Source organism: Nelumbo nucifera, chromosome 6, assembly GCF_055504915.1.
Source record: "Nelumbo nucifera cultivar China Antique chromosome 6, China Antique-T2T, whole genome shotgun sequence".
Classification (NCBI taxonomy): domain Eukaryota; kingdom Viridiplantae; phylum Streptophyta; class Magnoliopsida; order Proteales; family Nelumbonaceae; genus Nelumbo; species Nelumbo nucifera.
In genome coordinates, this window is record NC_142654.1 from 64,873,292 (window position 1) to 64,888,372 (window position 15,081).

The 15,081-nt window shown below is 39.6% G+C and overlaps 1 protein-coding gene across 1 annotated transcript in view; it reads right to left on the bottom strand.

Moving 5' to 3' along the window:
- Positions 1-15,081, bottom strand: part of LOC104587133 (uncharacterized) — a 95,080-nt gene that overhangs the window by 42,266 nt on the left and 37,733 nt on the right. Inside the window, exons 12-18 of the mRNA XM_088890690.1 lie at positions 14,506-14,601; positions 7,325-7,426; positions 5,750-5,818; positions 4,936-5,031; positions 4,738-4,845; positions 3,282-3,395; positions 3,110-3,193 (exon numbers count right to left, since the gene is read on the bottom strand). Coding sequence (XP_088746816.1) covers positions 3,110-3,193; positions 3,282-3,395; positions 4,738-4,845; positions 4,936-5,031; positions 5,750-5,818; positions 7,325-7,426; positions 14,506-14,601 — 669 coding nt within the window. The remainder of the gene's footprint in view (positions 1-3,109; positions 3,194-3,281; positions 3,396-4,737; positions 4,846-4,935; positions 5,032-5,749; positions 5,819-7,324; positions 7,427-14,505; positions 14,602-15,081) is intronic.

A 15,081-nucleotide genomic window follows, 5' to 3' on the forward strand; every position in this document is an offset into this window, starting at 1 on the left:
CATCCACCCTTTCTGCAATCTCCCTTCTGGCACACAAAGCATTTGTTTCCCATTTGTTCCAAAAAACTCCACCACAGAGACGAACCACCCCTTCTTGTTTCTATTCAGTTCTGTTACATATCTCTTGCCTGGAACTGACATGGAGTTTGTCCAACCATTCACCTTACCCGAGTTGATAGCCCCATCTATGAAACCATTCATCCATGCTATAACCTCCTTTGACAAACACTGTCGCCCTGTTATTCTCTCTGGTTTTCAGTACAACCTTGCCTTTGGTCCTTTCCTCTTCGAACTTGAACGTCTTAGCTTCGATCGACACCTCAGACCTCCATCTTCCTACTGCTCTGAAACCTCTCTCGCCCTCCATCTTCCCCAGCACAGAACTCATGTGTGAAGCCTGTCAGTCCTCGTCGACTAAACCATCGACTAAATCATAATTTTTTTTTATGATTTTCCCTTCTATTTTCTCTAACTGTTCTATGTCTCTGTGGTGAGTAGTTCTCACCAACCAGATCCTCGAAAATGGATGAAAGAGTGAAAAAGACGGGAAATGGGATACTTGGTAGAACAATACCTGACACCCTTTATTTTAGCAACAAAAATGTTAAGATCATGAGCAATAAAGCATCTATATCAATGGGTTCAGTCATATCAATACGGAAAGTGGTACCTGGTAGAGAAGGATATGCCCCCGGAGATTCTAATGATGTTGGTTGTACAGCTTCGAGTTGCTCTATTAATTTTGAACTTGGTTGACCCTTTCGACGAAGAAAGACACAGAATGGAGGAGGATTAGGAAGTGGAAGTTGAACTTGTACGTGTTTCTCCTCAACCCTACTCTCCCCCTAGGGAGAAATAGGAAAAAATGAGTCACTTTCAAAGGACACATCCATGGATGCGCAATATTTTCTAGAGACAAGATCAAGGCACCAATAACCCTTGTGAGAAGAAGGGTAACCCAAGAAAACACATGGAATAGCACGAGGGTCTAGTTTACCGTGTGAGGGAGATAAGCCATGAACAAATCCAGGCCAGCCCATGCAGAACCTAAAATGGCATTTAAATTTAACTTTTTCAATCTTATGACAGATTCCCATGCCAACTCAGAAACCCCAGAATGCCGCTTAAACCAGTTTGTAGTCGATTGCCAAGGAGGGCGGCCAAGTAAACGAGCTTAGTGCGGAAACACGTAGACCTCGAACTGGTGCAGACTCAGCTGGAAGAAGGGCGGTACAACAGTTGCAGCAGCAAGTTCTTCCACGATCTGCTACTTCTGTTCAGTAACGCCAACGTCTTCTTCACCAATAACTCCCCAGAATTTGAAGCTGCCATTGCATTAAGAGAGCTCACCACTAAAGAGATGGTGAGCAGAAACACTAGAAAACCAGATAGATCAGCTGATGAACCAAAGGAGTTGAAGAGTTCAGTGTAAATGGTTCAAACAATAACAAAGGAGTTGAACAAAAGAAAAGCAGTGGAAAGAGTGATGGATGGAAAGATCAGGCTTCCCAACAGGGTCTGGCAGAAAATATGCTACAGAACAGAGGAATCCAGTGAAAAGAAGTGTTGGACGTCCACCTAAAAGGGTAATGAGACAAACATCTCTGCCTCCTTCCGTATCGTCGAAGAGGGCGAGAGAAACGGTAGAAACGGAAGTGGTTACAGCAGAGGGAGAGCGGGAGAGCGAAAGCAAAAGAGGAGTTCTGAGTTTGGGAGGAAGAAAGTTGCAGGAAGAGGAGAGTTGAGAGTGGGAGAGACAACGAAAGAGGAGGGAGAGCAGGAGAAATCTAAACAGTGGGCCCCATCAGGGCCATTTTAGTCTTCACAGGTTAATTAGTAACTTTGAAATTAAAAAAATAAGGGAAATCTGAGTTGGTGTGGGAATCTGTCTTAAGATTGAAAAAGATGAATTTAAATGCGATTTTGGGTTCTGTATGGGCTGGCCTGGATTTCAGAATTCTGAAATGTGCTTATCCGTACTTTTCCCTAAAATTTTTCCTTACTTGTGGCAACATAGAAACTAAAAGCCATAACATCACTATACTGTTTGCTTGGTTCCACTTACCATGTTCTGCATTACCAGACCTCAGCTCCTTAAAAATGTATCCTATCTTCCCTCTTGTGGTTATGTTAAGTACAATCCCTTTGGACCACTCTAGGTAGTTAAATCCATCTAGAGGAATAACAGCCATAGGAAAATTCAGATCAAACCCCCCACTCATTCCACCATGAGTAGCAGACACACCAAGTGGCCAAATCCTTAGACGGCATGGTGTTACTCAGCCACACAGGAAACAATAGAATAAGAGGTAACAAGCACCAGACTTCTCAATCAAACACAAACAACACCACAATATGGTATTCCCTGCGGTGCATAAATAACTTCAGGCACTGGAACACTGCTGGAGCAGATGGAGGTTCAAAACATAATGCGAAACAGATCAGGTTGGGCCTGGACAGGAATAGTACATATAATAGCTGTTACTGCTGGTACAGCTCATTCCAGACCTACAAAAGCACTCACCTGAATGCACAAGGATCACACAATCCACATAGAGGACGAAAACACACTTCCAACACCTTCACAGCATGCTGTCACAACTTCTCAGGCTCTATCTTGGCACATGGCCAAGAGAAAAAAAAAAATATTTCGATCCCCTCAGAACCAGTTGATGTTAATATCTTGTATTTAGTCTGGAAGAGAGTAGTAGGAAGGCAAGGATTCCTTGATCAAACTGCTTACGGACCAAAGACTCCCGCTCTGATACCATGTTTTTCTGGAGAAATGGAAGGAGAGAGAGAGAAGAGAGGAAGAGAGAAAATAAAAGTTTGGGTCAAAAACGGTAGGCTGGTGGCACCAGAACTTCTATTTATATTACGGTGTCCCAACAACTTAAAATAAAAAGAGTACAAAGACAAAAAGGCCCCTGCAGATTAAGTATAAGAACCGTTAACAGACACTATATATATGTCATACAAAACAACCAAATGAGACACTACCTTGCCAAAAAAGGATTATGTTTCCTGAGAAGGCAACATTTGGTAGATCAAATGTCTTGTAAGAAAGTTAGCAAGGAGAATACAATTACATGAAGGATAACAATTATACCTTAGATGAAATGTAGAAAGAAGACAAGCGAAGGGAATCTCCCAAAGTCAATGATATATATGCGAACATCACAAGATAGCTTATCTGATTCAAAGGTAAAAAATACGGGATGTTAAGACTAATACAGCATAATAACAAAAGTGCAGTATCATTAAAAAGTTGAAGAGCTCACCAAAATGGTTATGGCATCTGCAGTACTTTCTCTTTTCAGTTCTTCCTCAATAGAGCTTTCCGATGAAAAGGCAAGTGTGAGATTCTTAGATTGTACCATAGGCAACAGCACTTCCTGTTACACAAAACTGGATCAAATTCTAACTCAAAAATAACAAAAGAATAGTAAATTGTTAAGCAATCAATTAGGAATATGTGACAAAAGAGATCCGATTACTAATAAGTTCATAATAATTGGACATGCTATGGATTCTTCCTCTTTGAAGATGGATATGGTGAGTTTTTTATCCCTCCAATAAATCACTAGTTTATTATACACACCACAAATCTGGACTCCACTATTTGTGCAAGTCCAATAATATGGTACATCTGGAAATTATTCATTTAGTCTGATCAGGCACCCAAGACTCTTGGATGATGTTAACCACTAACACCTACCAAGCCGGTTCATATGGAAGGAGTTGCAGCATGGACCTACAAAAGTTTGTTGGAGCATGTGAGAGGAAAAAGTTCTGAAATCAGAGCTTACCCCTTGAGTAGAAGCCACCAAATGGAAAGAACCATGAGGTGCTGATGCTAGAACTATTAGATGTTTCACCCTGGAATTGGATGGTATTTCGGTCAAATACTGTTGAGAACTAAATTAAGATGTTCATCCTAGAAGCCAAATCAGACGTCATATCAGAGAAATAATGCAATTGCCTAATTCTATTTCAAAAGCAGATTCTATCCAACTGCGTTGATTGGGTATTCTCCCACTTGCTGATAGAATCTTTGAGAATTAAGCAGCTGAGAGGGTTGTGTCAAGATGAAGGCTCTAGCCACATTGACAATGTGGACATAAGCTCTTGGCAGCCTCAATCCTAAAGATGGGACTGAGAGATCCTCTAAGTGCTAAAAAAAAAGTTCCAATCAATGTTGTCAAAATATTATGATTTTATGATATGATTCACAATTTGAATCATGAATCCTAAGGGTTTTTACTTGAATCTTATGTCTGAATCCTTTTCTGTGAAAATCCTATGATTTTTGTCTGAATCTTACAATTTGATTCATGAATCATATTATTTATATGATTCAGGCAATTCAAATCAATTCAACTATGAATTAAATTCTTTACTTTATCATTTGTTTGTTTCTATTAAGTTTTGTCAAGGGAGACTTGTTTTGAATCCCTTACTATAAAATGGTTTATTTCAGTAATTTAACACCTTTTAGAAATGATATTTAGTTTATTTTCCATCATATTTAGGTTAAAGAGCCATTGTATGTGGATTATGCGACTTTCAAGTTAGACTTGATTATATCACCTCAGGTTTCTAGCACACCAAAATAAAATACCCTATAAGCAATAGAACAGAATAAATATATATAATAATCACACAAGAACCTTAGTCATCATTATTATAAAGAAATAATTTCACAGAACTAAATTACAGAATATATCAATAGCAAACCTTTGCCAACTGAACAAAAGCTTTTTCCCAAGCTACTGCTTTTCCATTCTCAGTGCCTGATTTATCAATCTTATTGTTTACTGGATAAGTTACCACAAATGCAGAAGCCTGTCACATAAAACATCACTATAGGATTACAATATACTCAAACCATCTCAACAACATATCAGAATATATTACTTATATAAATTATATTACCTCTGAATAATTGTTTCCAGAAAATCCCCCTAATGCTGTGCTTGGATCAAGTGGAGCCTTGAATGCACTCATACATGTATCTGCAGAGGTATAATGCTGGAAAAGGAAAAAGTAAAGCCACAAAAGTAAGAGCACAGATGGGTCAACCAGGTAGGGCAAAATTTTACACAAGCTAACAGTGAGAAAAATGTCTGCAAAAATAACTTGATATTAAAGTATGAAATTAATGCTCAGAAAAATACAGGCATGAAATCATGGGAAACAAAATGGTCAACAAAAAGAGTATTCTTTTCTCTTAATGTGTTTTTTAGTTTTTTATTGGATAGAAAGTGCATTTTTATCTTACTTTAACATGTAATCACACTGGAACAGTGTTCCACCCAAAACTTATTCACCTATAAATTGCTTTATTTTTCTCTTCATTTTTTAGCAATATGGATAGCTTTCAGTCTATAATTTGTTTTTGGGAGGACTGTTTGTCCCCTCCATGTGTATTTCTGTACTTTTCCCTTCTCTTTGAAAAAAAAAAAGAAATTTTGAGCACGCTGTTGGTTCAATAGATTGAGGTATGATACCTATCAACCCTAAACTGATTCTAGCAGTTCTTATCTCTTTTCCCTTTAATTTTCTCTTACTAATGCTCGAGTTATTGATATTTTATTGATTGAACCTTTCTGTTGAATCCATCAACAACATTTTTTATTAGAATTTTTTTTGCAATGAAAAAAAAATCATTTACTTTAAAGTACATATTATAAAGAGGGGAAATGCACAATAAAATATACAAAGCAACAAAGTTGCAATTAAAATATACCTGAAAGCAATACTCGACATGATCAACTCCCCCATAATCATCATACTTATCAGGATCCATTTTGAAATACTGTGAAGGGAAAAGCAATCAATGCAATTTTTTTGAAACAATTGAATGATACCATAAAAATTCCAAGTATATATGCAAAGGTAAAAACTCTAAGATAATATCAGTAGGATGCTGAACAGGGAAGGAAATGTGTTGTTCTCAACCACATGCATAATAAATGTCTCAAATAAATAACATGTGAATGGTAACCAATTATGAAGCAACCAAATCTTCAGGAGAAACATGTATGATTACTAATAATAGTGCAATTAGCAACTTAGCATGCAGATAAGCAGGTATAAAATCCCATATCACACTAACGATAAAAAAATGATCATACAAGAGACAGTCTAATATGCAAATAACATGGTCCAATCAAAAATGTAAAAAATAAAAGAAAATAATTAGAAGGCCATAACATTATGTTTTCATTTAACAGAAATTGGTTGTTAACCAGTTCAGTTTTGTGACAGAACACCATGGTCTCAATTAATAGGAAGAAAGTCAGAAAACTAAACAAAGGATCTGGGATGGTAGAAGTGATAAGAAAAGGCAAACAAAGACAAGACCATAGATGGTGAAACTCACTAGGCACAAAGCTGTCTGAAGCTGAGGCATCTCCAATTCTGGTTAGAGTTTGTATTTTAGGCCATTTTCTTTTGCCTGGTCTGTGTGGAGTTATATCTTTTCTTGGGTAAGTGTAGCTAGGTCGATTTGATGTCGTCTCATTTAAGATTATCAGGGATTCTTTTTTTTTTTTTTTTGGGGGGGGGGGGAGGGGGGGTAGTTTGGACTTGGATGTTTTTGGGCTTTTTGGCATATAACTAGATAAAATCAGTGTTCTCAAAGCATCAATCAATCAGGATTAGGCACTTGGGACCCCTTCAGACTAGGCTAACTGTTTCAAAGTTTCACCTAGGCATCAACTATTCAATTTTTTATCCAAGGGTGACTAATACAACTAGTCAGATTGGTTAAAGTAAGGCACAAGTATCCACATACATCAATAGCCAAAAGCCATGAAGTCCATAAAAATGAATACATGACCATGTGATTGCAGAAAGAGCATCAGAATGATCAGTCATCATGAAGCTCAACCTGCCATATTTGAAAGAGAGGGACAACCCTCCAAGTTGGGCTAGTTAATCAATCAGTGTGAAATCCATAAGTATGGCCATCTACAGCAAATTCTTTCTAATATATACTAGTTGATGGATCCAGAACAAGTTAACCTGTAAACTTGGGTGGATATGCCAATATAGCACTATATCTCAATGCCACTTTAAGGGGTCTCAGCATTAAGTTCCACATGTCCAATTAAATTGTATAAAAATGGTAATATATTCTATCCTTTTCTCTTACTACAAGCTCAAGCAGTACCATACAACCTAGATGCCCATCATATCCTTAACCAAAGAATAGAGAACAGTACACTACTGATCTCTTGTATGCCAAATCAATGGCACAAGTGAAGAGATGACCTATTATATGTAGACCACATCATATGCTTAAGAAGAATTGTAATACCTGCAGAACACTTTGAGTAGCACACTCCTGACCAAGTGGCTTCAAACATATGTCAGATAGGGAAACACTTGAGCCAGAATAGTTCGCGCGAATTCCATCAACCTGTTAATTTGTGGGAATGAAAGGTAAATTTCTTGATATGTTAATATTAGATTAATTAACAGTAAGTAATAGTTGAAGAAAATTTGAATCATGAGACAAGATGGTCTGCTAGTAGGGGTTTGCATTGAGAGAAGGGAATTTCAGATGAATGTATGAGGAAATTGAGATGTTTTAATTTTTAAAACCTTAAATTCTACCATTTAGGTTTGTTGACTGGAATTAATCCACTATTGATAGCATACAAAAGATCCAATGGTTAAAAGGGCCGCTTAAAGGTTAGCAAGTTGGGGGAAAAGGGTACCTTTCACAAGGAGGTCTTCTAACTTTATTAAAAAAAATGTACTAACAAGATCTTTGATTTCCTTCATGTCATTGTTGAGAATTCTTACTTCCATGGACAAAAAGAAAGAAATATAAGGCATTTAGGGGTATTTTCTGTGGATGGGAAGAAGAATAGGAGAGAGAAATTGAAGTTGAGTGTGTATCCAAAAACACTTTGTGAATTCATAGCCCATTTTAAAAACAAAATTATGCAGGTATATATAAAGTCATAATGAAGGGGGTTAGTGTCTTGGGAGTTGTAATTAAACTAGGTATGCAAACCAAGACAAATTTTGTTTATTGATGCAAACTTGGTGAGTGCCGAAGGTTAGGACCGTATCCAGTTTACCCCTCCCAAGACCCCAGATAACTAGGACCAATGTGGAGTTGGTGAGCTTTGCAAGTTACATCAAAGATTGCTCAAAAGATACCATAGGGTGTATGACAAACCATAGCTTCAAGGATGGTGTCTCATGTTCAGGTACTCTATGCTTGAAAGAGAAGCTAATGAATGTCTCATTTTTCTAAAACTTTGGAGGAATCTCATTGGAACTGAAGAATAAGTCTACGTTGCAAGCATTGGATCCAAAGGGCTTATTTTCTGCTAGCTCATTCCATAATTCTTTGATTAAACATTCCATGGAATTTTTTCCATTTGAAAGGATTTAGCACAATCCAGCTTCTCCAAGGTAAAGGCTTTTCTCCAAATCATTCCACTTGATAAAGGTCCTGTGGTTGGTGAGTTCAAGGAGAGGAGCTTATATTTAGCAAATTGCAAACAGAATAAGATTGAACAACAAAATCTGCTTTATGATCTAGGACCTCTACACACAATACATAATTCTGACTGAGCACAGAATCCTTCTTCCTGTAGAGAACATTGATGTGGGCCCCACAGCTACAGTCCCACTGTGTTCGTAGGGTAGAAGATGTTCTAGTCTTCCTAGGGTTAGCTATTGGTCATTTAGTTGTTTCAGTTGTTATTTGTTTGGGTCTTAGTTTTGCTCTATTTGTTATGTAAAGACTAAGGGCAGATCTGTCCTTTCCATGTAATGAGCATAACCTATAAATATTAATTAAAGTGGCGGCGGCAGAACATTAAGCTTCTGCTCCTCCTTTTCAACTCTTGTGTTCTACTGCTTCTTCTCCCTCTTCCTCCTCCTTTCTCTTTACCTTTCTTCTTATTTTCGAACCTGAAATCCATTAGGGTTCAAGACTGATAACAGTCCTGAACTTCTACTTGGTATCAGAGCCAGGTTTTCTCATGTGAGTCTAGTCCAGCCGACCACATGAGAACCATCTAAGGCTGGAAGCTGAGAAAGTAGAGTTCGTTGACTGGTTCTTGGAGATCTCCAGAGGATTAGCAGCTGTTTGAAGAATTGCCACAGTTGCAGCGAATTGGTGATCAGGAAGAATCAGAGAAGGCTAGGGTTCGGGTAACCTTGCAAGGCAGCGAACAACATCCTATTGTAAGTTTTTTATTTTCTGAGAGAAGTACTATCAGAGAAGATAGGTTGGACCTATCTAGCAAGGGCAGCCGAACCACTCTAGGGTTTATCTTTCTATTCTCTAGGGTTTTGTCTTAATCCTGCGGCAAACCCTAGTACTGGACTGAACCTTGTGATCTAATACTGCGGCAAACCCTAATAGTTCTCTCCTCAACATTGATCAGTTTTAGGGTTTCATATTAACCCTACTACAAGCCTTATCCGTACGGTACTGTCTGGAGTGTACGGCTGAGAATTTGCTTTTAGGACTGATTAAAACCCCAATTTGGCTTCAGCATATCAGATTGTTCTTCAAACTGTTTTTCAGTTTTCTTTTGGGGTTTCGAACTCTTCTAAGGGGGTGAAAACAGTTCGGACTGTTGCTGTTATGTGTGGTTACTGATTTCAGATCAGTTTTATACCTGTTTCATGTACATCTACTGTGAGTACAGATTGGTTCTATACTGATTTTGTGATTGTGGTTAATAGTCCAAGTGCTGGTTTTGACTGTAGTAGCCCTAATTTTGAGACTTCTGGTTCTTGACCGAAATGGAGCTTAAGAATCAGGCAGAAGGCAGTATTGGGAACAGCAGTTATGTGGTATGTGGGCATTGTAAGAAACTCAAACACACAAAAGAAACATGTTGGCAGCTACATCCTTATTTGGTCCCGGCAAAGTTAAGAAGCAAGAAGGGTAACATTCATGTGGCAGTGCATACTAATTCAGCATCCTCGTCTGGCACGAGAGGCACATTCTTAGAGACCTTAGCCGCAGTTCGGGCTGCTCTTATACAGTTGGAAGGGGAAGTTGGGAACTCAGCTCAGCCACCGCAGTCACCATTAGCCCCCGCCACATTTGCATCCGCAAATTCAGGTACTCGAGCCTCAGCTTGCCATGCCTCAGCTCCAGGTACCACTAAACCCTGTTGGGTAATAGATTCAGGTGCATCCGACCATATGATAGCTTGCCTTCATTGTTTACCACTTATCATTTACCTTCTGGTATGGATAAAGTATCTATTGCTGATGGCTCTCTTGTCCCCATTTCTGGCAAGGGTGACATCAAGCTATCAGATACCATCTCCTTGTCTTTTGTCTTACATGTCCCTAAGCTTGATGCTAACCTTCTTTCAGTCAGTAGTATTACCAAACACATGAACTGCTCAGTAACCTTCTTCCCCGACCGGTGTGTTTTTCAGGACCTGAAGACGAAGAAGGTGATTGGGACTGACCGTGAGACGAATGGGATCTATCTGCTCGGGGAGAGTTCTCATCGGAAAGAGTCAAGGGATAAGAAGTCACTTGTTTCCCAGAGTGTGAGTTCGGTTATGCTTTGGCACAACCGATTGGGTCATTTGTCTTTTCGATCCTTAAGGAGTCTGTTTCCTAATTTGTTTGAGTTTGTTGAGTTGTCCCAATTGCAATGTGAAAGCTGTGATTTTACTAAACATTGTAGACACTCTTATTCGTTGAGCAATAAAAGGAGCAATCCTCCTTTTGATCTTGTGAATACGGATGTTTGGGGGCCATATCACATTCCTTCCATGGGTGGGTACAGATATTTTCTATTATTTGTTGATGATCATACCCGGTTTTCTTGGGTTTATCTTATGCGTTCACGAGATGAGGTTCCCACCCTAACCCAAAACTTTCACCAAATGATCCTAACCCAGTTTGATGCCAAGATCAAAGTTCTTAGATCTGATAATGCAAAGGAATACTTTGCTAAGCCATTGGCATCTTACCTTCTTACTCATGGGGTTATTCACCAGAGCACCTACCCTTATACACCTCAACAGAATGGGGTTGCAAAAAGGAAGAATAGGCACATCTTGGAGGTGGCTAGAAGCATTATGTTTACCTCCAATGTCCCTATTCGCTTCTGGGGTGATGCTATCCTCACGGCGGTATATCTTATTAATCGGGTTCCTTCCCGGGTTCTTGATATGTCATCTCCTTTTTCCCTTCTATATCCAAATGAGGAGTTGTTCACTATTCCCCTCAAAACATTTGGTTGTACCTGTTTTGTTCAGCTTCTCGGTCCCCATCACTCCAAGTTCGAACCCAAGGCCTCCAAATGCATCTTTCTTGGTTATGCACAAACTCAAAACGGTTATTGCTGCTATGATCCTGTCTCAGGGAAGATGTTTGTATCCATGGATGTCACTTTCTTTGAGGAGACACCCTACTATTCTCGGGTCTCTCCTCAGGGGGAGAGTAGTGAGCGTGGAGATTTGGGTCCTTTTCTTCAGGGGGAGTGTAGTGAGGGCAGGGTTAATACTTTTGGAGTTGTTCCCTTACCTATTCCAGTGGGTGATGAGGGCTGCAGTAGCGAAGGTGGTCAGAAGGATCGGGAGTTGAGAGTCTATCACAGGCGATGCAGGCAGGTTGATCCCGGTCATCAGCAATCCCGGCCAGCTCCAACCTCTTCAGCGGCTCCAAGTCCAGATATTACAGTCCTAGGGCCCACAGAGACTCCTTCCATTGTTGCTACCTCACCCCCTGCAGATGACCTTGACCTTCCCATTGCCATCCGTAAAGGAAAACGGCATTGCACCACATCTACAGCCCACTGCATCTCCCAGTTTTTGTCCTATGATCGCCTATCTCCCTCCTACAGGTCCTATCTCACTTCCGTTGCTAATGTCCCTATTCCAAGAACAGTGCAAGAAGCCCTATCAGTCCCGGAGTGGAGAGGTGCAATGCAAGTTGAAATGGATGCCCTGTTGAAAAATAATACCTGGGAGCTAGTTGACTTGCCCAAAGGAAAAAAACCAGTTGGATGCAGATGGGTATTTACTGTGAAGCACAATGCGGATGGTTCCATTGAGAGGTACAAAGCTCGGCTAGTTGCAAAAGGGTTCACTCAGACTTATGGTATAGATTACTTGGAGACATTTGCCCCGGTAGCCAAGATGACCACCATTTGGGTTCTATTATCTCTTGCAGCAAGTTACACTTGGCCTTTGTACCAAATGGATGTTAAAAAGGCCTTCCTGAATGGGGACTTGCAGGAAGAGGTTTACATGCAGTTGCCTCTTGGATTCTATGATACAGAGGCAGGTAAGAAGGTTTGCCGGCTCAATAAGGCATTGTATGGTTTGAAGCAGTCACCTAGAGCTTGGTTCGACAAATTCAGACTAGCCCTTGGGAAGTTCGGTTATGTACAGGCCCAGTCAGATCATACACTGTTCATCAAGAGGGTGGAGTCCTCACTGACACTACTTGCAGTATATGTTGATGATATTGTGGTGACAGGAAATGACAGCCATGAGATTGAGTCCCTCAAACAGCTCCTTCATCAAGAGTTTGAGGTGAAAGATCTGGGTACACTACGGTACTTTTTGGGTATTGAGGTTGCTAGATCTAAACAGGGGATCTTTGTCTCTCAGAGGAAATATGTTCTAGATCTGTTGGCTGAAACTGGAAAGTTGGGTGTCAAACCTACAGATACACCCATTGAACAGAACCACAGGAGTAGTGCAGAGAGTGGGGAGCTGCTTGAAGACAAAGTTATGTTCCAGCAATTAGTGGGAAAGCTCCTATATCTATGCCACACTCAGCTAGATATCAGCTATGCAGTTAGTGTTGTCAGTCAATACATGCATTCTCCTAGAACCACGCACCTTCTAGCAGCAGAAAGAATACTAGCATACTTGAAGAGATGCCCGAGTAGAGGTATACTGTTCAAGAACAATGACCACATGAAGGTGGAAGTCTATACGGATGTCAATTGGGTTGGGAGTGTTGATGACAGAAGGTCTACCTCTGGATATTGTGCTCTTGTGGGAGGTAACCTGGTCTCTTGGAGGAGTAAGAAACAGAGTGTTGTCTCCCGATCTAGTGCTGAAGCTGAGTACAGGTCAATGGCTAACGGAGTGGCTGAAATTCTTTGGCTGAGATCACTACTTGAGGAGTTGGGTATTGAGTATGAGAAGCCCCTGATGTTGTACTGTGATAACCAAGCGGCTATTAATATAGCACACAACCCAGTGCAGCATGACAGAACTAAACATATTGAAGTTGATCGACACTTTGTACGTGAGAGGGTCTCATCACAAGAAGTGTGTCTCCCATACATCACCTCCAACATGCAGCTGGCAGATATCCTCACCAAAGTTGTACCACGGAAGAAGCTAGAGGCGGATCTATCCAAGTTGGGAATGATAAACATTTATTCCCAACTTGAGGGGGAGTGTAGAGAACACTGATGTGGGCCCCACAGCTACAGTTCCACTGTGTTCGTAGGGTAGAAGATGTTCTAGTCTTCCTAGGGTTAGCTATTGGTCATTTAGTTGTTTCAGTTGTTATTTGTTTGGGTCTTATTTTTGCTCTATTTGTTATGTAAAGACTAAGGGCAGATCTGTCCTTTCCATGTAATGAGCATAACCTATAAATATTAATTAAAGTGGCGGCGGCAGAACATTAAGCTTCTGCTCCTTTTCAACTCTTGTGTTCTACTGCTTCTCCTCCCTCTTCCTCCTCCTTTCTCTTTACCTTTCTTCTTATTTTCGAACCTGAAATCCATTAGGGTTCAAGACTGATAACAGTCCTGAACTTCTACTCTTCCTAAAAGAACCAGTCCATGAGAAGGGGCAAGCATCCAGACAAAGATGAGCTAAATATCTCTCTTTTCCTTAAATTTTATAGTTCCTTTCCTTCCAAATGCTCCTACAAATGGGTCTGGATGTGCTAGAAACAAGTTGTTGAAACCAGGTTAGAAACAACAAATCATATGCAACCATGTCAGTTCATGGTACATCTTGTTTCTATCAGATCTGGAGTCCCTATAAATAGAAAATCGGGGAAATGTAGCCCAAATAAAAGGCTTCAGTACAACCCACCAAAATATAGAGCCACAAAACGACAACATCACAAATGTGGGGATGAGAATTAAAAAGAAAACCAATAGCTCCCAAAGAAAATTAGTCAGGAAATGAAAAAGAGCCAAGAGGTCCACCAACTCCTATTGATGTTTCAGGTTGGACAGGTTTCTTCCTCTGAACCTCATGAGTTATTACAGCATGGCCTTCTGTTCCATCTGGTCCTCTGGACCATATCTCAACTGTATCTTGTGAGAAATGGTCTTACAGAGGAATAGGGAAGTTTATTTTGAAGGAGATACTAAATAATCTTCATCAATTTTGTAAATTCTCTTTAGATGCTTATAAGATTTCTTGTACTGTTTTACTAGTAGATGATACCTCCTATATCAAGGAAATGTCACTTTATTGAAAAATACATGAAAAGTAACAACAATTACTCTAATACCTTCTTTTGTATTTCAAAGAGTAACTGAATGTTATCTTCTGTCACGATACTTGGTGGGCTCCCATGCTTTGAATCAAGAATTGTTGCTAATATAAGCTGAAACAAAGATGAAAAAAGAACAATCATTCAGTGCTATGTCATTTGTTCCTCACAAAGCTTTATCAATTATCATATGAACAACAAACCCTCAGGAAAAAGAATACACCTAATATCTCCATTGAAAATCCAATTCAATGTCATTTCAACACATTTATTGGATTTGGGGAAAATAATGTCATACAGATACAGTGGTTTATGGTGTCATTATTGTCATCTCCAACTATTAGCAGTGAGGTGGAACCGTACCAATAAACTAGCAAGTTATGAAATCATTGTCCCTTGGGAATAAAGCTAAGAGGGAATTAGAAGATTTCTAATAGAACTTTAACTTAGAATAGTGACTCCTTGCTAATCTCAACACGTGTGTCTAAGGCAATTGTTAAACACGAATAAACCTTATGCAGCTGACTGAACATCAGCATAGACTCAAGCACATAGAATAACATAACATTTCATGATATCATTGGTAATCTACAA